Source organism: Rhinoraja longicauda, chromosome 13 (genome assembly GCF_053455715.1).
Source record: "Rhinoraja longicauda isolate Sanriku21f chromosome 13, sRhiLon1.1, whole genome shotgun sequence".
In the NCBI taxonomy this organism is placed as follows: Eukaryota; Metazoa; Chordata; class Chondrichthyes; order Rajiformes; family Arhynchobatidae; genus Rhinoraja; species Rhinoraja longicauda.
The window spans coordinates 26144022-26164656 of record NC_135965.1 but is presented as its reverse complement, the minus strand read 5'-3'; the positions used below and the strand labels follow the sequence as shown (position 1 = coordinate 26164656).

General features: G+C 44.1%; 1 protein-coding gene across 4 annotated transcripts in view; it reads left to right on the top strand.

Annotated features, from left to right (window-relative positions):
* Positions 1 to 20050, top strand: part of LOC144599184 (lactosylceramide 4-alpha-galactosyltransferase-like) — a 30654-nt gene extending 10604 nt beyond the window's left edge. For all 4 annotated transcript variants that reach the window (XM_078409927.1, XM_078409928.1, XM_078409926.1 and 1 more), the window contains exons 2-4: positions 12600 to 12718; positions 14466 to 14936; positions 18568 to 20050. In XM_078409927.1, coding sequence (XP_078266053.1) covers positions 14499 to 14936; positions 18568 to 19155 — 1026 coding nt within the window. In that variant the 5' untranslated portion in view covers positions 12600 to 12718; positions 14466 to 14498 and the 3' untranslated portion in view covers positions 19156 to 20050. The remainder of the gene's footprint in view (positions 1 to 12599; positions 12719 to 14465; positions 14937 to 18567) is intronic.
* The last annotated feature ends 585 nt before the right edge of the window (positions 20051 to 20635 follow it).

The window sequence follows — 20635 nt, the reverse complement described above, 5'->3', positions numbered from 1 at the left end:
AATGTCAAATATTGAAGTTTTATCACAGAATGATAGGTGCCTAGAACACAAGGCCAGGATAAGTGTTGGAAGCAAATACATCGCAGCATTTAGGAGGCATTTGACCAGGCACGGAATGGGGGAACACCATGTGCAGACAAATGGAATTAGTTAAATTTGGCATCATGGCCGGCTCAGACATCAGAAGGGCCTACAGTACAGTTTATGCGCTGTACTATTCTATGTTCTTAACCATCCACTCCTAAGTTGACATAATTGTTATCTATACCACCTATCCCCACCAAGATTCCATCTCCACAGATCCTCCCTGACCTGCTGAGTGTTTCCAGCATTTTGGGTTGTTATTGGTTTATCTCTATTATTCGAATTGTAGCTATGAATTCTTTATCTTAAAAAGAACATTTGAGATAATGCACTTTTGTGGTCACTTTGCTATTCTACAAGAATCTTGGAGGACGTAGAATTTGTGAACTTGAATTTATAGCCATTGTTTGTGTGGAGTTAGGTGAGAGCAGCTTCACATAATGGTTGTGAAGAGAAGCTAGAGTTTATCTTTGCGGTCTTCAAAGAAGAGTGCACAATGAGTGCATCTGACAGAATTCCTGATGTAGCCTTTTGCAGCCCAGGCTAATCGAATGATGAACAACTTCATCAGCTGACCTGCCATTGACTAATCTGTATTCTCTATTCTTGAGAGCAGATGCAAGTTACCCTGTTGCATGCCCAGTGCAAGAGATAGGTACTTTACTAATCAAAGGTAATGGCCTAGGTGTCACTTCACTGCAATGAGAGAGAGAGAGGAAAGAAAGGCTTCTTTTTAACAAAAATGGGATTTTGTAATGTTTAAAATGATTATAATGCCGGTTGTTAGAATCGTAGAGTTAGACTGATGGAAAAACCGACCCAGTCAATGGCCATCAAACATTAATTTGCATTAAGCTCCTCACGGTTAGTACCCGAGGTTGGGATTGAACCTGGGTTGCTGGAGCTGTGAGGCAGTGGCTCTACTGCCTGCACCACTGCGCCACCATCTTCCCATGGAGTGGTGATAAAGAAAGAAATGAATGGAGATGTGGGAAAGGAGAATCAACAAAATGTGCAAGAAAACTGACTCGTTCAATGTACACAAAAACTGACTAGTCCAATGTGTGACTTTTATAGGGTTTTTTTATCCAGAAAAACATTGCCATTAGTAAGTTAAGACATTATTATAAATTATTACTGAGCCTGGAGTCTTGGGCTGCCCTGAGATGTAATGTGCATCCCGGGACTGGTTATTAGTTGCCATCAGTATGAAGGCAGGGGTTAGAGGCTGCAGATAAATGTTCAAATGCTGATTGGTGCATAATTTCCAGCCACAAATCCATGTGTTTTGTTGTGATGACTGCAGAGTGGGAAATGGTGCAGTTTAAAGTGGCATCATGTTCGGCACGGACACCGCGTGCTGAAGGGCCTGTTCATATCCTGTACTGTTCTACATAGCTGGAGGGATGTTGAGATTTCCTACTGTAAGCATAATGCAGAGTTTCCACAACTTTCAAGAGGATTTGTGGGAGGAGTTTGAGGGGAAATAGTACTCATCCACCAGTCCCTCTTGTTCAATGGTCCCCATATCTTTGTTGCAGCTGTGGAAACAGCCAGTAGAGTACAGGTCTGTCACAGAAGCTCTTGACCTTTTGTCAAATTTATTATCTTGGACCGATTTTTGCTGCAGCTACCTGCGTGAATTCCTGCCCAGATATTGTAAATTGGGCGCTCTCAGCTTCCTCTTGTCTTTGGGGGTTTGTTTTGTTGTTTTAAGGGTGGCAAGTATCTCCCAGTTTTGCTTTCCCCATGAATTTGCAAAGCTTATTTCCCCTTCATGTGGCTATTGGACTGAAGGAATGGGCGAGGAAGGGAAGAGAAAGAGACACGCATGAAGGAATTTAGTTGCATCATAACAAAACGGGACACATTTGGACTGACCATCTTACGATATTTGCCCACTGGTGTATACTGCTCACTGACTGGGTGTTGATACTCTTGGAGCCCATTATCCCAGACCTTGAGTTTTAGTTAATTCCCAGAGTCAATTCATTGGATGTTTTCAAGAGAGAGTTAGTTAGATTTAGCTCTTATGGCTAAAGGAATCAAGGGATGTGGGGAAAAAGCAGGAACGCAGTACTGATTTTGGATGATCAGTCATGATCATATTGAATGGTGGTGCTGGCTCGAAGGGCCGAATGGCCTACTCCTGCACCTATTGTCTATGTTTCTAACTGTTCCCCTTTACCCTTCCATATTTTAAGTTACCAACCTTGCGTCCTAGCTTCCAGAGGATTAATCTACATTTCCTGGGAGTAAATTATGGCAACATGAATGTGTCTCCACAATGTTCAAAGCGGCTTGTGTGATTGTCGTGATTACTACAATCGGGTAACAAAGATGTTGTTCCTGTTCCAATGTGTAACACAAGATTGACATGGTGAAGTAACACCAGGTTTTCGGGAGTTGCAGTCAGTGAGGAAGACGAGATATAGATCAACTACAGAAATGGGTAGAGAAATAGAAGATGGTTTAATCCGAGCAAGTGTGAGATGTTACACTTTAAGCGGTTGAATGTCAAAGGCAGGAAGTCATGATGCAGATCTATAAGATTTTGGCTCGACCACAGTTGGAGTAATACATTGTCGCCCCATTCCAGAATGTGGAGACTTTGAGAGGTTTACCAAAATGCTGCCTGGATTAAAGGGCATTGGCTACAAGGCGAGGTTGGACAAACTAGGTTGCTTTCTCTGGAACGTCAGAAGTTGAGGGAGACCTGATAGAAATATATAAAATTATGAGAGGCATAAATGGGGAAGGCAGTCAGAACCTTTGTCCCAGGGTGGAAATGTAAAGAGCTCGAGGGAATAGCTTTAAGGTGAGCGGGGGAAAGTTTAAAGGAGATGTGCACGGCAAGTTCTTTATACACAAGAGTGGTGGGTGCCTGGAATGCACTACAAGCCATGGTGGGGGAGGCAGATATGATAGTGGCTTTTAAGAGCCTTTTGGAGAGGCAGATGGATATGCAGGGAATGAAGGGATGTGGTTCATGTGCAGGCAGATTTACATTAGTTTATTTTGGCATCGTGTTCGGCATAGATACCAAAGCCTGAAAGGACTGTTGTATGTTGTAAGTTAAGTGAGTCAGTCTGGTGGTGAAGCCCCAAGATTACAGTCAACCAGAGTTGTTAATGCTTCATTGTGCCACAAGTTTGTTTTTCAAATCCACTACGCCTGCCTCAAATTACTACTCTCGGGCTGCTGATTATCTTTTCCCCAATTGTTGTTCCACTAATATGCTTTTCCTCTTCCTGAACAGTAATTCACTTGGGTTTGTTTGTTTTGCACGTCTTGGAGGAAATGAAGTTCGCAGACTTGTATTTTTTTTAATTGAGGACGGGACAGTGAGGCGACCCCGTGCAGAGGGGGAAGTGAGATCTGAGGCAGCATATGTGGTTTCAACAAATGGCAGGGGAGACCAGGGGTTGAATTGCCTCTTCCGGCTTCAAGTTTCTCATGTTCACCCTTTGCTCCCTCCAACATCCCTATGTCTTGGTAGCTGGGCAGTAAGAAATCGTTTAGTAAAACTGTTGTTTAGATTGGTTTGTTGACATGAACAGTGCGCAGGAAGATTATACGTTGTTTCCTGTTTCCTGTTTCCCTGCTTTACCAGAGTCGGGTTGTGCTGGGCACCTCACTATGTTCTTGAAAATTACCAAACGTACTGCCTAAAAGAATAGTCAGTGCGTCTAACATGCCATGCTTTCACATGATATAACGAAAGGGGTTCATGTCTGCCTTATTTTGTAATTCATTTAATAATTTATTTATTTTTTAAATTCGCTGCAGTTTTTTATTAATATGGTTGTTACTGAGGACATCCCTCACATTTCCATATTTAGTTGTAACGTAGGATGCCATTTACCCATTTACCCGTCTGATCACAGTACGATTGTATTCCCCAATCGTTTTTTCCCCTAACGTTCTTTTCCCATTCCCATTAACTATCATAAAAACATAGAAACATAGAAAATAGGTGCAGGAGTAGGCCTTTCGGGCCTTTGAGCCAGCACAACCATTCAATGTGATCACGGCTGATCATCCAAAATCAGTACCCTGTTCCTGCTTTTTCCCGATATCCCTTGATTCCGTAGGCCGAAGAGCTATATCCAACTCTCTCTTGAAAACATCCAGGGAATTGGCCTCCACTGCTTTCTGTGGCAGAGACTTCCACAATTTATCAGTCCCCATTGGTTTGATTCCTACTTCTGCAAAATGGATATTTGTCATATTAAACCTTTACACAGATTCGCAACTCTCTGGGTGAAAAAGTTTTTCCTCATCTCAGTCCTAAATGGCCTACCCCTTATTCTTAAACGGTGACCCCTGGTTCTGGACTCCCCCAATATCGGGAATATTTTTCCTGCATTTTCCTCCATTTACCCAATGGGATCGGCGGCGCGGCGCGGCCTGATTTGCCAGGAAACAATATAGGAAAGTGTTGACCTGCATAACTCCATGAAAGTGATGAGTCAGGTGGACATTATGGTGAAGAAGTCCTTCAGCACGCTTGCCTTCATTGGGAAGGGTATTGGCACAAAGGTTGACACATCATGATGTCGCTTTATTTTTGTTGGTGAAACCACACTTGAAATATTTTTCTTAGAGATACAGCACATGGAAGGGGAATCAGTCTACCCCACAACAGAAGGGGGAGGAGTTGTACAGTTTGATAGCCACAGGGAAAAAGGAGGTCCTGTGGTGTTCTGTGCTACATCTTGGTGGAACCAGTTATATTCCTCAAAGGCCTTGTCTGATTTCATCTTTTTAAACCTTGCAACTGCTTCCTTTCAAGTATATGATATTTTATAGGGACAAAATGAGTTCATTTCTGGAACTCCATTCTCACTGCCCACTGATTCGGTACTATCCCTTCTTCATCCAAGTGATGCTACAACTGGACAAGGTGCTGGTGAAATCATGGTTGGAGTATTGTGTTCAATTTTGGTCACCCTGCGAAAATAAAGATGATCTTCGAGAGGTGTCTAAGATCATGAGGGGAATAGTGAGGTTAGATGCACAGAGTCTTTTACCCAGCGTAGGGGAATCAAGAATTAGAGAACATAGATATAATCTTTTTCCTCTCGCCTTAATCCCGAGGGGCAACATTTTCACACTGTTGGTGATGGGTATATGGAATGAGCTGCCAGAGGAGGTAGTTGAGGCAGAAGATATAAAAACATTGAAAAGACATTTAGACAGGTACATGGATAGGAATGGTTTAGAGGGATATGGGCCAAATGCAGGCAGGTGGGACGAATGTAGATGGGGCACCTTAGTCGGAATGGGCAAGCTGGGCCAAAGGGCCTGGTTCTGTGCTGCACGACGTCTGAAGTCGTCATTATCAAGGTGTGGGCAACATCTAATGCAGAGCATTGCCATGTCATTGGTGCTATCCATCCAATTCAAATATAATATCATTCTTACCTTTGGATCTCCTGTGTTTAATTCAGATAAGTGTGAGTTGTTGCATTTTGGGAACTCAAACCAGAGAAGGACCTTCACAGTTAATGGTAGGGCCCTGGGGAGTGTAGCAGAGCAGAGGGATCTAGAGGTACACATTCATAGTTCCCTGAAAGTACTGTCACAGGTGGTGAAGAAGGGTTTTGACATGTTGGCCTTCGTCAGTCAGGGAATCGAGTATAGAAGTTTGGACGTTAGGTTACTGTTTTATGAGACGTTGAAATATGGTGTTCAATTTTTGTCACCGTACTATAGGAATAGTGCCATTAAGCTGGAAAGGATGCAGAGAAGAGGCTGAGAGGTGATCTTATGGAGGTGTATAATTTCATGAGGGGAATAGAGAGTGAATGCACAGTCATTTACCCAGAGTATGGGAATCAAAGATTAGAGAGCATTGGTTAAAGTGAATGAGGAAAGATTTAACGGGAACCTGAGGGGCAATACTTTCACACTGGGCGGTGATTGCATGTAATGAGCTACCAGTGGAAGTAGTTGAGGCAGGTACTATAATATTTAAAAGATAGGTACTATAATATTGAGGCAGGTACTATAATATTGAGACAGGTACTATAATATTTAAAAGCTCCAAAGCCGCACGAGGTTCGACTAGCCCTGACCCGGGGTAGATCGTCCGGCGCGGGGGAGCTGAGATTCCCTCCTGATTCAGGAGCTTGGTCGCCACGATACGGAGGGCCCGACTGATGGTTCCAGGGAGTCAAGATCGTCCCGTCAACGGAAGGTTAGAGGCCCCCGACCGCTGGAGGACAAAGAAGGGAAGAGATTGAACTTTTTTTCGCCTTCCATGATAGTCAGGAATGTGAAGGAGTCACTGTGCTGGATGTTCATGTTAAAATGTATTTTGTGTGTTCTGTTGCTTTTTATTGGTATGACTGTATGGCAAACATCCTTGTTTGTTGTGAAACATACTTGGCTAATGAAGTCTGATTATGATTGATTATGACATTTGAACTGGAACATAGATGAACAAGTTTAGAGGAATATGGGCCCAACACGGGTAAATTGGACGAGCTTAGACGGGGCAGCCTGGGTGGTATGGGCCGATCCCATTTAAACTAGTCCCACAGATTCTGTGCTGGATGAGTCTATGACTAATTATTAACCCAGTTTCAAGTCCCGGCCAACACAGCAGGGAGTTACATTTGTTACTGCAAGAAGTTGATTGTAGATGATAGTATTGTGCTTCCTAATACTTGAACTACTTCAAATACTTGCAACTAATTTAAGCTGACATTAGTTGCCATTGGTTTGTTTGTAGTGAATGGGGCCCATTGCCAATGATGTCATCATCTAATAAATAATCAAAGAGCTGAAATCTTCATAAAAACATTTTGACCTGCAAGTTCAAAGATCAGGCTGTCCTTTTGATTGCATTTCTCTGAATAGTAAATATTCCAGAGATAACAAATTATTTTCTTAACCTTTGGTTGGGTTATGTTTAGTTGTACATCTTTTGAAGTCTTAATTTAGGAAAATAATCAAGGAGCATTTCAGCTGGTTGCTTGGAGAAAATTACCTTACAAAAGAACTGGGGTTCTGTTGATCTCGCCTATTGTTGGAAATATAATATTCATTATTAAAAAATGTAGAGTATCTAGAGAGAAAATATGCTTATCAGCTACTTTGTGTTTGGTTGCGTAATTATTGACTTTTCCTGATGTCCCAGGTTGGGAGCGGCCTTGTTGAGGTGAAGTGGCTTGGGAGGTAAAGTGGCTCAAGAGTCTTTTGCAAGGAGGCTGAGGCAAGGAGGCTACACTTGAGTTGGTTCTGCGTGTGTCCGAGATTTAAACTTGTGACATATTGCAGTGCAGAAGGAGGCTATCGGCAGCAGAGAAGGGAATAGGTTTCACTCAACTCTGAGCGTGTCTCGTTCGTAATTCGTGATTTTGTCCAGTGAAGCAATGGCAGGCAAGTTGTTACAGTGTCTCTCTTGCAGGATGGGGGAAGTCAGGGACACTGCTGGTGCCTCTGACAACTGCACCTGCGGAAATTGTGTCCAGGTGCAGCTCCTGAAGGACCGTGTTAGGGAACTGGAGCAGCAGCTGGATGACCTCAGGACCATCCGGGAAACCGAGAGTTTCCTGGACAGGACCTGCAGTGAGGTTGTCACACCGAGGATACAAAAAGAGCGAAGGTGGGTGACAATGAGGAACAGAAGTGCAGGAATCCCCGGTGGAGGCACCTATTGAAACCCTCTTGGGAGCTGTTGGAGCAGACATGACAAGTTTAAGTGGCAACCAGGGCTGTGACTCCAAGCCTGGTGCTGAGGCTCAACGGGGAAGAGTGATGTCAGGCAGAGCCATAGTGGTGGGAGACTCGATAGTCAGAGGTGCGGACAGGAGATTCTGCGGCAGCAGGCGAGACTCCAGGATGGTGTGTTGCCTCCCTGGTGCCAGGGTCCAGGACGTCTTGGAGCGGCTGCACGGTATCCTCAAGACTGAGGGGGAGCAACCGGAGGTCGTTGTGCATGTTGGCACAAATGATTATAGATAGGAAGAGGACGGAGGTTCTGCAACACGAGTTTACGGAATTGGGTAGAAGACTGAAAAGCAGGACCTGCAGGATAGTGATCTCAGGATTGCTTCCAGTACCTCGTGCTAGTGAAGGTAAGAATAGGAAGACAGGGGAAATGAATGTGTGGCTGAGGAGTTGGTGCAGGGGGAAGGGATTCAGATTTCTGGATTATTGGGATCTCTTCTGGGGCAGGGGTGACCAGTATAAAAGGGACGGGTTGCACCTAAAATGGAGGGGGACCAACATCCTAGTGGGAAGGTTTGCTAATGCTACACGGGAGGGTTTAAACTAGATTGGCAGGGGGTGGGATCTCGTGCAGGACAGAGGCACGAGAGAAGCTAGAAGTTGGTATGGAGGGGCGTGTGGGAAAGGTTAGTGGGCAGAATAGGCAGGTGAAAGGCAGAGAGGGAGGAAAGAGGGTTGGTTTAAACTGCACGTATTTTAAGCAAGGTGCCTGATGGGTAAGGCAGATGAGCTTAGGGTATGGATAGGTACGAGCGACTGGGACGTTGTAGCCATGACTGACACCTGGTTAAGGGAGGGGCAGGACTGACAGCTCAATGTTCTGGGGTACAGGAGCTTCAGGAGAGTCAGGGATGAGGGAAAAATGTGATAGGGCAACGCCAGATCTAGTATTGGGAAATTGGGAAGCGCAAGTTAATGAGGTGTTTTGTGGAGGAGCCTTCTGGGACCAGTGACCACAGTTCGATTAGTTTAAGATAGTTATGGATAGGGACGGAGAGGGTCCATGTGTTAAAATGCTCAATTGGGATAAGGCCAACTTTGAGGGTGTGAGAGAAGGTCTCGCTCAAGTTGACTGGAGCAGGTGATTAGAGGGGAAAGAACATGGGCCGTGGGATGTTTTTGAAAGTGTACTGAAGAAAGCTCAGGATGTGTACGTCCCCATTAGAGTGAAGGGCAAAGCAGGCAAATGTAAGGAAGCTTGGCTGACGAGGGAAATTGAGGCTTTGGTCAAAAACAAGAATGATGCATGGGGCAGGTATAGGCTGCTGGGATCAAGTGGACCCATTGGGCCTAAACCTCTCTTGCATTGGTGCAGCACCCTCTCCTCCCCTCCCTCCCCCCTCCCCTCTCCCCCCTCCCCTCTCCCCCCTCCCCCCTTTTTTGAAGAAGTGACCAAAAAGGTCGATGAGGGCAGAGCTGTAGATGTGCACATGGACTTCAGTAAGGCATTCGACAAGGTTCCGCATGGTAGGCTGCTCTGGAAGGTTAGATTACATGGGATCCAAGGAGAGATAGCTGAATGGATAGCAAATTGGCTCCATAGAAGGATGCAGAGGGAGATGGTGGAAGGCTTAGTTAGAAGGGCATGTTCCTGTACTGTGTTCTATGACTCATCAGATCCAAATGTTTAGGGAGTCAGGGGGGCCGAATAGGATGACTTCAGACTTGCTCTCGTTTGGTTGAAGGAAGTTCTGTGCCATCCAACATTTTATGTCCTCAAGGCAGTGCATGAGGCTGATTATATTTGACCGGTTGTTGGGTTTCAGGGGGAGATAAGGCTGTGTGTCATCCGCATAGCAGTGGAAAGAAATACCGTGCCTTTGAATGATTTGGCCGAGGGGGAGCATGTACAGAGAGAGGAGAATGGGGACTAGGATGGAGCCTTGTGGAACCCCGCAGGAGAGGCTAGCTGGGGAAGAGGAATAATTGCCTATGTTGATGGAGAAACTCCTATATTTGAGGTAGGAAACGAACCAGCTCAGGGCAGTGCCATCAACGCCAACCCCGTACCGGAGACGGTCAATAAGGATAGTGTGGCCTACTGTATCGAACGCTGCGCTGAGGTTGAGAAGGAGCAAGATTGCACAGTCGCCATGTCGATGGCGAGAAGCAGGTCATTGTGTACCTTCAACAAGGCAGACTCTGTGCTGTGGTTGGCCCTGAAACCTTTCTTAAGCTGATTCAAAGTGGACACCATCTTCCACAGCTTAATCTCCTTTGTAACATCGTGCTCCTGCCTAAAACATAACTGTCCCTTGAGTTTAATTTTCAAACTTTGATGGACACCTCTGTATTCCTGCATTCAAGAGAGCGGTTTACATGAAGAAACTATGAGACTGACACCTCACATCTCTGGGAGCATCATTTGTCACGATCAGCCAATCGGGGAATTAACTCTTTAATACCATTCTCTTCCTCTTCCCTTCCAACCCGTTGCCAATCCATGTTCCGAAGTTAGTTGCAATATTCTGCACTTCTAGTATTCACATATTCCTTAGTGTAGAATCTCATTAGTCATAATCTGGAAATTTACTCTTGTTGCAAACCTTTAAAGATAGTATATTTGCGTTAATTGAAATACCCTCTTGCTTAAGAAGATTTATTTTATTCAAATGTCCAGTTTTGTGCTGTCACATCTGTTCTATCTTTTCTATATAGCACAGTTGTAGTGCTACACAACAGATGGAAGGTGTCATAGAAAATAGGTGCAGGAGGAGGCCATTTGGCCCTTCGAGCAAACACCGCCATTCATTGTGATCATGGCTGATCATCCACAGTCAGTAACGTGTGCCTGCCTTCTCCCCATATCCCTTGATTCTGCTAGCCCCTAGAGCTCTATCCAACTCTCTTTTAAATTCATCCAGTGAATTGGCCTCCACTGCCTTCTGTGGCAGAGAATTCCACAAATTCACACCTCTCTGGGTGAAAAGGTTTTTTCTCAGTTTTAAATTGCCTCCCCTTTATTCTTAGACTGTGGCCCCTGGTTCTGTGCTCCCCCACCATTGGGAACTTTTTTCCTGCATCTAGCTTGTCCAGTCCTTTCATAATTTTTTATGTCTCTATAAGATCCCCTCTCATCCTTCTAAACTCCATTGAATACAAGCCCAGTCTTTCCAATCTTTCCTCATATGACAGTCCTGCCATCCTGGGGATTAACCTCGTGAACCCACACTATGCTGCCTCAATAGTAAAGATGTCCTTCCTCAAATTATTGTGCAGACTGCATTTGTTCTCCGCAAGGTCCTCTCTTCTGCTCATGCTTTCATCGACATACTCAGCCATCATGGCCACTGGTGGTACTACCATGGCTCTCGTTGTGATTGAGTGTGGTTCCTCATCCACACTGTGCCCTTTATATTTTCAGTGATTTTTTTCCAACTGTTGTTCAACGTGAGGAATACTGATTCATTAGCCAAGGAAGAACGATGACTAGTAATTGAGAGGAGGGTTCCTTGTCCGTGTTTACCAGCCATTGTCCATCCTCAGCTAATGAATCAATGCTCCTTGTATTGACCCAAAGTCGTCTGAGTTAGTCATAGAGCTATACACCACAGAAACATGCCCTTTGGCCCAATTCATCCAAGCTGATCAAGTTGCCTAACTAAATTAATCCTAGTTGCCAGTGCTTGACTCGTGTCTCTCCAGACCCTTCCTGACCATTTATCTGTCCAACTATCTTCTAAATGTTGCAACTGTACCCCCCCCCCCCCCCCCCCACCACTTCCTCAGGTAGCCAGTTCCTTATACTCACCATCGTCAGTGTTGAAATATTCCCCCTTGGATCATAGGAATCATAAGAATCATACAGCTTGGAAACAGGCCCTTTGCCCCAACTCTTCCATCGTGACTATGATGCCCCATCTAAGCTAATCCCATTGGCCCGCGTCCCTCCGAACTTTTCCTTTTCTTGTACCTGGCCAAATGTCTTTTAAAAGTTGTTGCACTACCTGATTCAACTACTTCCTCTGGCAGCTCATTCCATATACCCACCACCCTCTGTGTGAAAAAGTTACCCTCGGGTCCCTATTAAATCTTTCTCCACTCCACTTAAACCTATATCTTCTCATTCTTGATTGCCTTGCCCCATGTAAAAGATTATGGGCCTTTATCCTATCTATTCCCCTCCTTGTTAAATCTTTTGTCTTTTACCTTAAACTTGCACCCTCTAATTTGAGGCTCTCCTACCTTGAAGAAGGGACTGTGGACATTCACCTTATCTAGGACTTCATACAGCATGGAATCGGTGTTGGAAGACTTTCAGGACAGCTTCCTCTTGCTTGTTCACCACCATAGGTATGTCCTACCCATGGACAAGGCATCTCCAGGGATGCAGGGTTGTGATGGAGCAGTCTGGCCCATAACTGTTTGTCTTGATTTTGTATGTACGACAATGCCAGACTGTTGCTTCATTAGTCGGTGGGATAGCTCTCCCAATTTGGAGAGCAGTCCCAGATGTTTGTGAGGAGGATGCAACAAGATCATGTAGGCTGGGGATGACTGAATGCGGTGTCTAAGTAAGCACTGGGGTTCCAGTGTTCGGTCTGGTTATATTATGTTCCCGCTTTAACAACTCAGTGGCGGGTGGGTCTTTTCTGTGGACAGTTCAGAGCCACTCACATTTTGGTGGAACGAGTCATGTCAATGGGACCAGGTGAAAACAGCAGGGTTTCTTCCCTGAGGAACACGAGTGAAGCAAATGGGTTTTAATGACAATCCTGTGCTTTTCCAGTCATTACTAAATTTGGTTGTTTTATTTTAAATTGCTGTTTCTGTAGGTGTCAGCGTGAGATTTGAGCGTGTGTCTCTAGGTTGTTGATTCAGGACTCGGGGAGACTTGCGCAGCCCATTGTTTCAAGTCCTCATGCCTTGAAGAAAATTTATACTTCAGGAAAAGGTATGTTCTGACCTATCTTTCACTTTTTTCCCCATGTGTTGAATCTTTGACTATCGTTTGATGCCATTTTTGACTGTGACTTGCAGTTTTCTCACAGTCTTCAGACTGTATGAACGGATGTCAACAGCAACATCCCCACCACTCTGACTGGCCAGCGACCAGTGGGAGGAAATACTCTGTTCTCAGCAGGGGAGGGGCGAAGAAATCAATATGCACGCTTTGTCTATGTCCAGTCATTTAACTCCATGTGTGCACTGGCCTGGAGTCCTGATGCATGGAGCAGGGCTGCACTGGCCTGGAGTCCTGATGCATGGAGCAGGGCTGCACTGGCCTGGAGTCCTGATGCATGGAGCAGGGCTGCACTGGCCTGGAGTCCTGATGCATGGAGCAGGGCTGCACTGGCCTGGAGTCCTGATGCATGGAGCAGGGCTGCACTGGCCTGGAGTCCTGATGCATGGAGCAGGGCTGCACTGGCCTGGAGTCCTGATGCATGGAGCAGGGCTGCACTGGCCTGACTCCCAGCTCTCTGCACGTAAATCCTCCAGTTCAGGCCACCTAGGGATAATGCTGAACGTTAACATCCTTTTGTATGTCTGCCTGTACAAACTTTGAAATCGCATTTCAGGCTACCTTGCCTTGCTGACCTGCCACGTTACCTGCTCAAGAAGGGTCTGATCTCTTCACTTGCTTCCAGCTCTAATTCACTTTTCCCACCTAAGATATTTTTAACCTACATGGAACATCTTTATCAATGCCCCTGGAGATCTTGTTGTCTGTTATCAGAAACATGTTGCTGTAATGTACCTTGCTCCAGAGTATCGTTTGCCATCTCTTAAGGCAGCCGATAATGGTGCATCCGCTGGAGAGCTCTGCCCAGTAATGGACTATGACTGCCTTTGGTGTAATAATTACACCGAGCAGTGGCATGGTGGTACAGCAGTGAAGTTGTTGCCTTAGAGCGTCAGAGACCCGGGTTTGACCCTAGTATGTGTAGGATAGTGTTCACCCCGTGACCGCGTGGGTTTTCCCCGGGTCCTCCGACTTCCAACCATACTCCAAAGACGTACAGGTTTGTCGGCTAAATGGCATGATAAAATTGTAGATTGTCCCTAATGTGTGTAGGATAGTGTTAGTATGCGGGGATCGCTGGTCAGTGTGGACTTGGTGGGTCTAAGAGCCTGTTTCCGTGCCGTGTCTCTAAACTAAACTTAACTAAACAGTGATGTTGCTTTACACAGCAAGGAAAAAGGCCCTGCAGCTCAACTCATCCATGCCTAACAAGATGCCCATCGAAAAACTAACAGTCCCATTTGCTTGCATTTGGCCCCTATCCTTTTCAATCTATCTATACATGCTCAACTGTTGCTTCATTTGCCCCTCTGCTGTAAGTCGGTAGGTTCATCGGCCGCTGGAAATTGCCTCTACTATGTGGAATCTGGAGCGGACAGAGAGTAATGTGGGGAGAATAAAATGGGGATAATGGTGGATTAGATTAAATGGTATCTGATGGTGGGCCTAGACTCAGTGCGCCAAAAGGTTGGCTTCTGTCATGTTCAAAGGTTCAAAGGTCTTTTATTGTCACGTGTACCAATTATGGTACAGTGAAAGTCGATTTACTGTGACTCAGACTATATGAGTTGTAGAGGTTTTCTGGACAAAGGAGTTACTGAGGGCGTTTAGAAAAGAAGATGTTTGTCTCGGGTGAAGCCACTTCCTCTTTCTGAGCCCATTCTTTTTTTTCTCGCAGTGACCACTGGCCAAAGACTTCGAGTTAAAGAAAATGGCTGAAAGGGCTGGCCTTCAAAAACTGTGGTTTCTGTGCATCATCCTCCTTGTCGTTTTAAGTTTAATTTTGTATGTGACAAATCCGTACAAGTTTACGCAGCGTTCTCCCAACCATAAGACCCAGAACTTTGATGTGACAATGTTAACAAGGGGCAAATACTCAGACATAGAGCCTGGAATTATGTTTGTGGAGACTTCAGATACTTTGAATCCATCAGAGTTGACTATGTGTGCCATTGAATCAGCCGCACTGGTGAACTCCAGAAAGCATGTTTATTACTTTATAAAAGAATTCACTGGTAATATTTCAGCACTTGAGCAGACTGAATTTAAAGGACTTCATCTACTTTCTTCGATCCATAAGATCACCTTGTTGCCCTTGGATCTGGACGAATTGTTCTCCGGGACTCCTTTATTTAACTGGTACAAGAAGGTAAGAGAATTTAGCTTGATTTGTAGCAGCTCGATTTGTAGTTGGCACAAGCTACAGTTGAACATTTACAAACAAAATAGCAAGCTTTACATTGACAACCTATCTACAGTAAAGATCGGTTAATCTGGCATGCTCAGCACTTTATGATTAATTGGCAGATTTTCCACTCTATTGGATGTCATTCACTTAACCTTCACTTAATATCTCGTAACCTTTAATTCACTTCTTGTCGTCAATAGTATGGTAAATGTTTTGGTGAACCCAGTAAGTTCGAAAGCAGCATGGAAACGGAGTTTCAACAGAGTGTGGGAACTATTGTGTGGAGGGGAGAGTGGGGCCCCTGAGTCCCAGTGCATTATGGTATCTGTCGGAGTCGACCCCTGGCAAACCGTATGGTACAGCATCAGGATTTACGAACAGGCAGTGGATTATCAGATTTTTATTGTACTTTTATTTTTAATAATTTGCATAATATTTGATTAGAATTCATTGTGTTGTGCTCTAAAATAGTTTTTCTCAAACTAATTGTCCCATGGAATATAGTAATATATCAGAATTGTAGAGTTTGCACACTGGCCGAATCTGATCTTTGGATTCCATAGCACAGAAACAAGTCCTTTAGGGCCACGATGTCCACGTTGACCCATTTACCCATGTTAAATCAGTATTCTTAATTGCCTTTCCACAAAGTCTAAATGCCTCTTAAACTGAATAATTATACCTGATTCTACCACCTCCGCTGGCAGCTACTCCACAGGTATCAAACACTGTGTAAAATGACATTAAGGTCGTCTTCCCATGCTGGGGTTATCAAAAAAAAAAAGGGCATAGGTTTAAAGATAACAGGAAGAAGTTTTAAAGAGCATCTTCTCTATCTATGCCTCTCATACACTTTATACATCTCTCGAGTCACCTTTCCACCTTCTTTGCTCCAGGGAAAACAAGCCAGAGTCTCCAATCTCTCCCCGTAAACAAGAGAGCATGGAAACCGGCCCTGAGGCCCAATGTCTATGCAAAGTGCCAAGCCGAGCTCATCCTATTTGCATGCATTTGTCCCTTAAATCAATTGCATTGACGTACACACAAATATGATGAGGTACAAATATAATGAGAATCTTGCAGCATCGTCACAGGCATCATAATAAGACAATGCACAAGAACATAAATTATACGTAAATTACACACACACACACACACACACACACACACACACACACACACACACACACTCTGCAAGACAGTGAAAAGAAAAAAAACTGCAAAAAACATTAGTGCTAAATACAACAGAAAACAAGTGTTTGGCAGTCCGTGGTGTTCCATTGCTCAGGTAGGATTAGGGACGTTTAGGTCAGTCCGAAGGTTGCAGGAAAGTAGCTGTTCCTGAAACTGTTGGTGTGCAACTTCACCTCCTGCTGACGGTATCAGTGAGAAGAGGGGATGGCCTGGATGGTGGGGACTCTTGCGGTTGAATGCCTACTTTTTGTGGCCGTGCCTCAAGTCGATGCTTAAACATCGTAATTTTACCCACCTCTGCAGCTTTCTCGGGATGCTTGTTCCATATACCCATCACTTCTCAGCAGATGAGATTGCCGCTCAATTCCCATTCAAGTCACTCACCTCTCACTTTAAATCTATGCTTTCTAGTTTCAGGTTCCTCTACCCAGGGAAAAGGGAAACCATTTGCCCTACCTACGTCCCTCATGAGTATTTTTAGGTTTATTATTGTTACATGTACCGAGGTACTGTGGAAAGCTTTGTTTTGCATGCTATCAAATCAGATCAGATAATACTATACTGCACTCCAAAGACGTACAGGTATGTAGGTTAATTGACTGGGTAAATGTAAAAAATTGTCCCTAGTGGGTGTAGGATAGTGTTAATGTGCGGGGATCGCTGGGCGGCGCGGACTTGGTGGGCCGAAAAGGCCTGTTTCCGCACTGTATATATATGATATGATATGATAAGTACAATCAATTCGAACTCGACACAATAGGTAGATCAAAGGGAAAGATACAGAAAGCACAATATATTTCTCAGCTTTGTTGCACATCAGTTCCATAGACAAAGTCCAATGTCTGCAATGGGGTAGAGATGAATCAGATTACAATCTGATTATGCAATCAATCTCTAGCTTATGGAAGGACCATTCGGTAGCCTGATAACAGAGGGGAAGAAGCTTACCTGGATCTAGTGGTGCTTGCTTTCAAGATTCTGAACCTTTAGCTGGACGGGAGCAAGGAGAAGGAGGAATGACTGTGGTGGGAGAAGTCTGATATTGGCTACTTTTATGAGGCAGTGTGAAGTGTAGATGGTCAAAAGTCAGAGGTCCAGTCTGCACAATGGACTACAACTCTCTGCAATTTCTTGTGGACTTGGGCAGAGCTGTTCCCAAACCAAGCTGTGATGCAACCTGACAGTATGCATTCTACAGTGCATCTGTAGAAGTATGTAAGAGTCATTGGAGACATGGCAAATTTCTTGAGTCTCCTAAGGAAGCAGAGGCATTGAGTGCCTTCTTTACTGTCACCTCAGTGTGGCTAGCCCATGACAGATCAATGGTAATATTAATGCCAAGGAACTTGAACCTCTCAACCATTTCCACTTTGGCACCACTGATGTTGATTAGGGTATGTACTCCACCACACTTCCTGAAGTAGATAACCCGCTCCGTTGTCTTGCTGACATTCAGGAAGAAGTTGTTGTCCTGACACCATGTTACGAAGTTCTTTATCCCCTTCATGTACATCGTCATAACTTTGCTTGTAATGTGGCCCACCACTGTGCTGTCATCTGCAAACCTGTAGATGAAATTAGAGCTGAATTTGGCCATACAATCATTAGTGTACAGGGAGTATAGTAGGGGACTGAACACATCCACTTTGCGGGGTATTGTGTTAGTGTGGGGATGGTGTTGTCATCTATCCTCACTGCTTGTGGTCTGTGGGTCAAAATCTTGAGGATCCCATGGCAGAGGGGAGTGCTGACTCATAGATTCAGGAGTTTGGAGATGAGTTTGGATGGGGTAATGGTGGGGAAGGCAGATGGTGGACACCTTGATGAATCCCGGTGACCATATCTGCAGCAAATGCTGGTTGCTTGAGGAACTCCGACTCAAAGTTGATGACCTGGAGTCTGAGCTTCAAACGCTGTGGCTCATCAGGGACAGAGAGAATTATCTGGGCGCAGTGTTTCTGGAGGCAGTCACACCCATTAGTGTTACTGCTTCCAACGTGGCCCATGGTCAGGAGGAAGGTATGACTGCAAGTGAGGCAGGCAAGAGGATAGAGGCAAGGACAGTGTTAAAGGAACCTCAGCCTTTGAGCTTGTCAAGCAGTTCTGAAAGTCCGTGTGCAGTTTTTGTACATTTGTTTTTATGTTGAGAGGTCAGGCTGACAAGTCTAGTGGAGGGAACAGGGAATGCCTTCTTGTGGTGATTTTTCTCCGCGAAAAGGCCAAGGAAATTGAAGGCTTATTTAACTCAATTTATTGCTTTTGTGTGTAGCAGCTCTGAGAAGGCAGGCAGTAACAACTTGCATCCGATAATTAATCTTTATCTGCCGAATGCTCTGTCAGCTGTGGAGGATGGAGGGTAGGCTCATTTCAAACTCTCAGATTATTCTATTCAATGCAGATCGACCCTGAGAATGAGAAGTATTGGATGCACGTGCTGTCTGATGCTTGTAGGATTGCGTTGCTCTGGAAGTACGGAGGCATCTACCTGGACACAGACATCATATCATTGAAGCCTTTGGATTTTCTAAACTTCACCTGTGAACAATCATATAATTATGCCAATGGGGCAGCTTTGGGTTTTAGCCGCAATCATCCGTTTACAAACGAATGCATGTTTGAATACGTTGAGCAATATATAGGGGGGGAATGGGGGCATCAAGGTCCTGACCTCATTACCAGGATGCTGAAGAAATGGTGTGAAACTGAAGAAATCAATGACTTTCTTAACAAAACATGCAAAGGAGTTACCTTTTACCCCAAGGACTGGTTCTACCCAATTCCTTATTCTAGTTGGAGAAACTATTTTGAAAATGATATATGGGAAGAGAAAGACTCTGTTGAAGATCAATTCTCAAAGACTCGAGGAGTACACATCTGGAATTTTTTAAGTAATGGAAACACAAAGTTCATAAAACATACCCAATCATATATGGAATATTTCTTCATGAACTATTGCCCCCGAACATATGAAACTCTCCAGCGATAATTTGACTACTTACTATCTACTACTGAAGAAATAATTCACTGACAGATTACTGCTGCCTTCTGCTCGCTCATGTTTTCTAATCATTCCATGTCTTCCTGCTTTCTGTGCAGCTTCAGTGTCCTGGTAAGAATAGGAACCTGAAAATGGTGTGCCACCGTATAACTCGACGCTTACTGAATTTGATAAGGTTGTTTTCATGGATCTTGGGAGTTGATTTGAATGGGTCACGGGTTCCTCTTCAGTTCTATGACTTTGGTGGGCTAAGCTTATTTATTCCATATTTCATGATTCCTAGTGTTTGACTACCACTATTGCTGATATTTTCTTACCAGGACAGAAATACTCTATTTATAATTATTGGGAGTGGACAGTCTGTGGTTTACTTATGGCAGTAAGCTTAATTAGTTAACGCCACACATCCATGCAATATTCACAGTCAATGTTTGCCACTTAAAAGAAAGAGTCTGTGGCTCTCTTCCAGCAACCAGGCAATGGTTATGTTTTATTTTGGCCGGGTGGTACTCTAGTTTCTGACACAAAACTACTGCCAACTTGTGCTAGACTATAGTTGACTTGTGCAGTTATTATTATCGGGTGGATTCCTTCAGGTAAGGTTACTTTGATTTTAAACATGAATATAAAGGATTTTATTATTAACTCTCTGGGACAATTAGTTTTGATGTTGGTGATACGAGTTGTCTGAATATTGCTGCTTGCCAATAATGAGATTGCACTTGATTATACAATGAATACATATTGTTACTTTAGATAAAAGTTGGATTTAGGACTTTCTGCACAGAATTTCAGTTGAAGATCCTGAATTACTTTCATAGTGAAATAAGGGAAAGTGTTGCACTGTTACTGCCTGTTGATCAGCTGGAGAACCCTTCAATTGTGCCTAATTATGTAATTAAATTTATGCAATTACTGTTTTGACTTTTTAATTGAGTGCTTTGTCTGCGATTACAACGGGAAGAAAAAAGATCAAAAGCACCTGAGCGGAATTTGCCTTGAAAAGACTGAAGTAATGGTTTTGGTTATGCAGCACCTGTGGTCAAAGATCCTGGAGTGGACCAATGCTCCTGTAGGTTTTAATCTACATGTTAAGTTCGAGTACCCAAGTGACCTATTGTGAATGTTCTTTATTCACAAAATGCTGGAGTAACTCAGCATCTCAGGAGAGAAGGAATGGGTGACGTTTCGGGTCGAGACCCTTCTTCAGACTGAATGTTGTGAATGTTCGTGTAAATATTGTGAATGTTCGTGTGGTTTGCTACTTGCACATGAAAACAATGGAAGGGGAGTTATTAGAGCAACCTTTGAGGCAATGATTCTCACCTGTACAGCAGTACACAAGGCCATACCACAAAACCTCACTTCTTAATGGTACACTTGTATTCTCCACACTTTTTAGAAAGTAGAAGTGAAACATTAACTCTGATGTGTAACTTTATGGCATGAATTAAATAGAAACATAGAA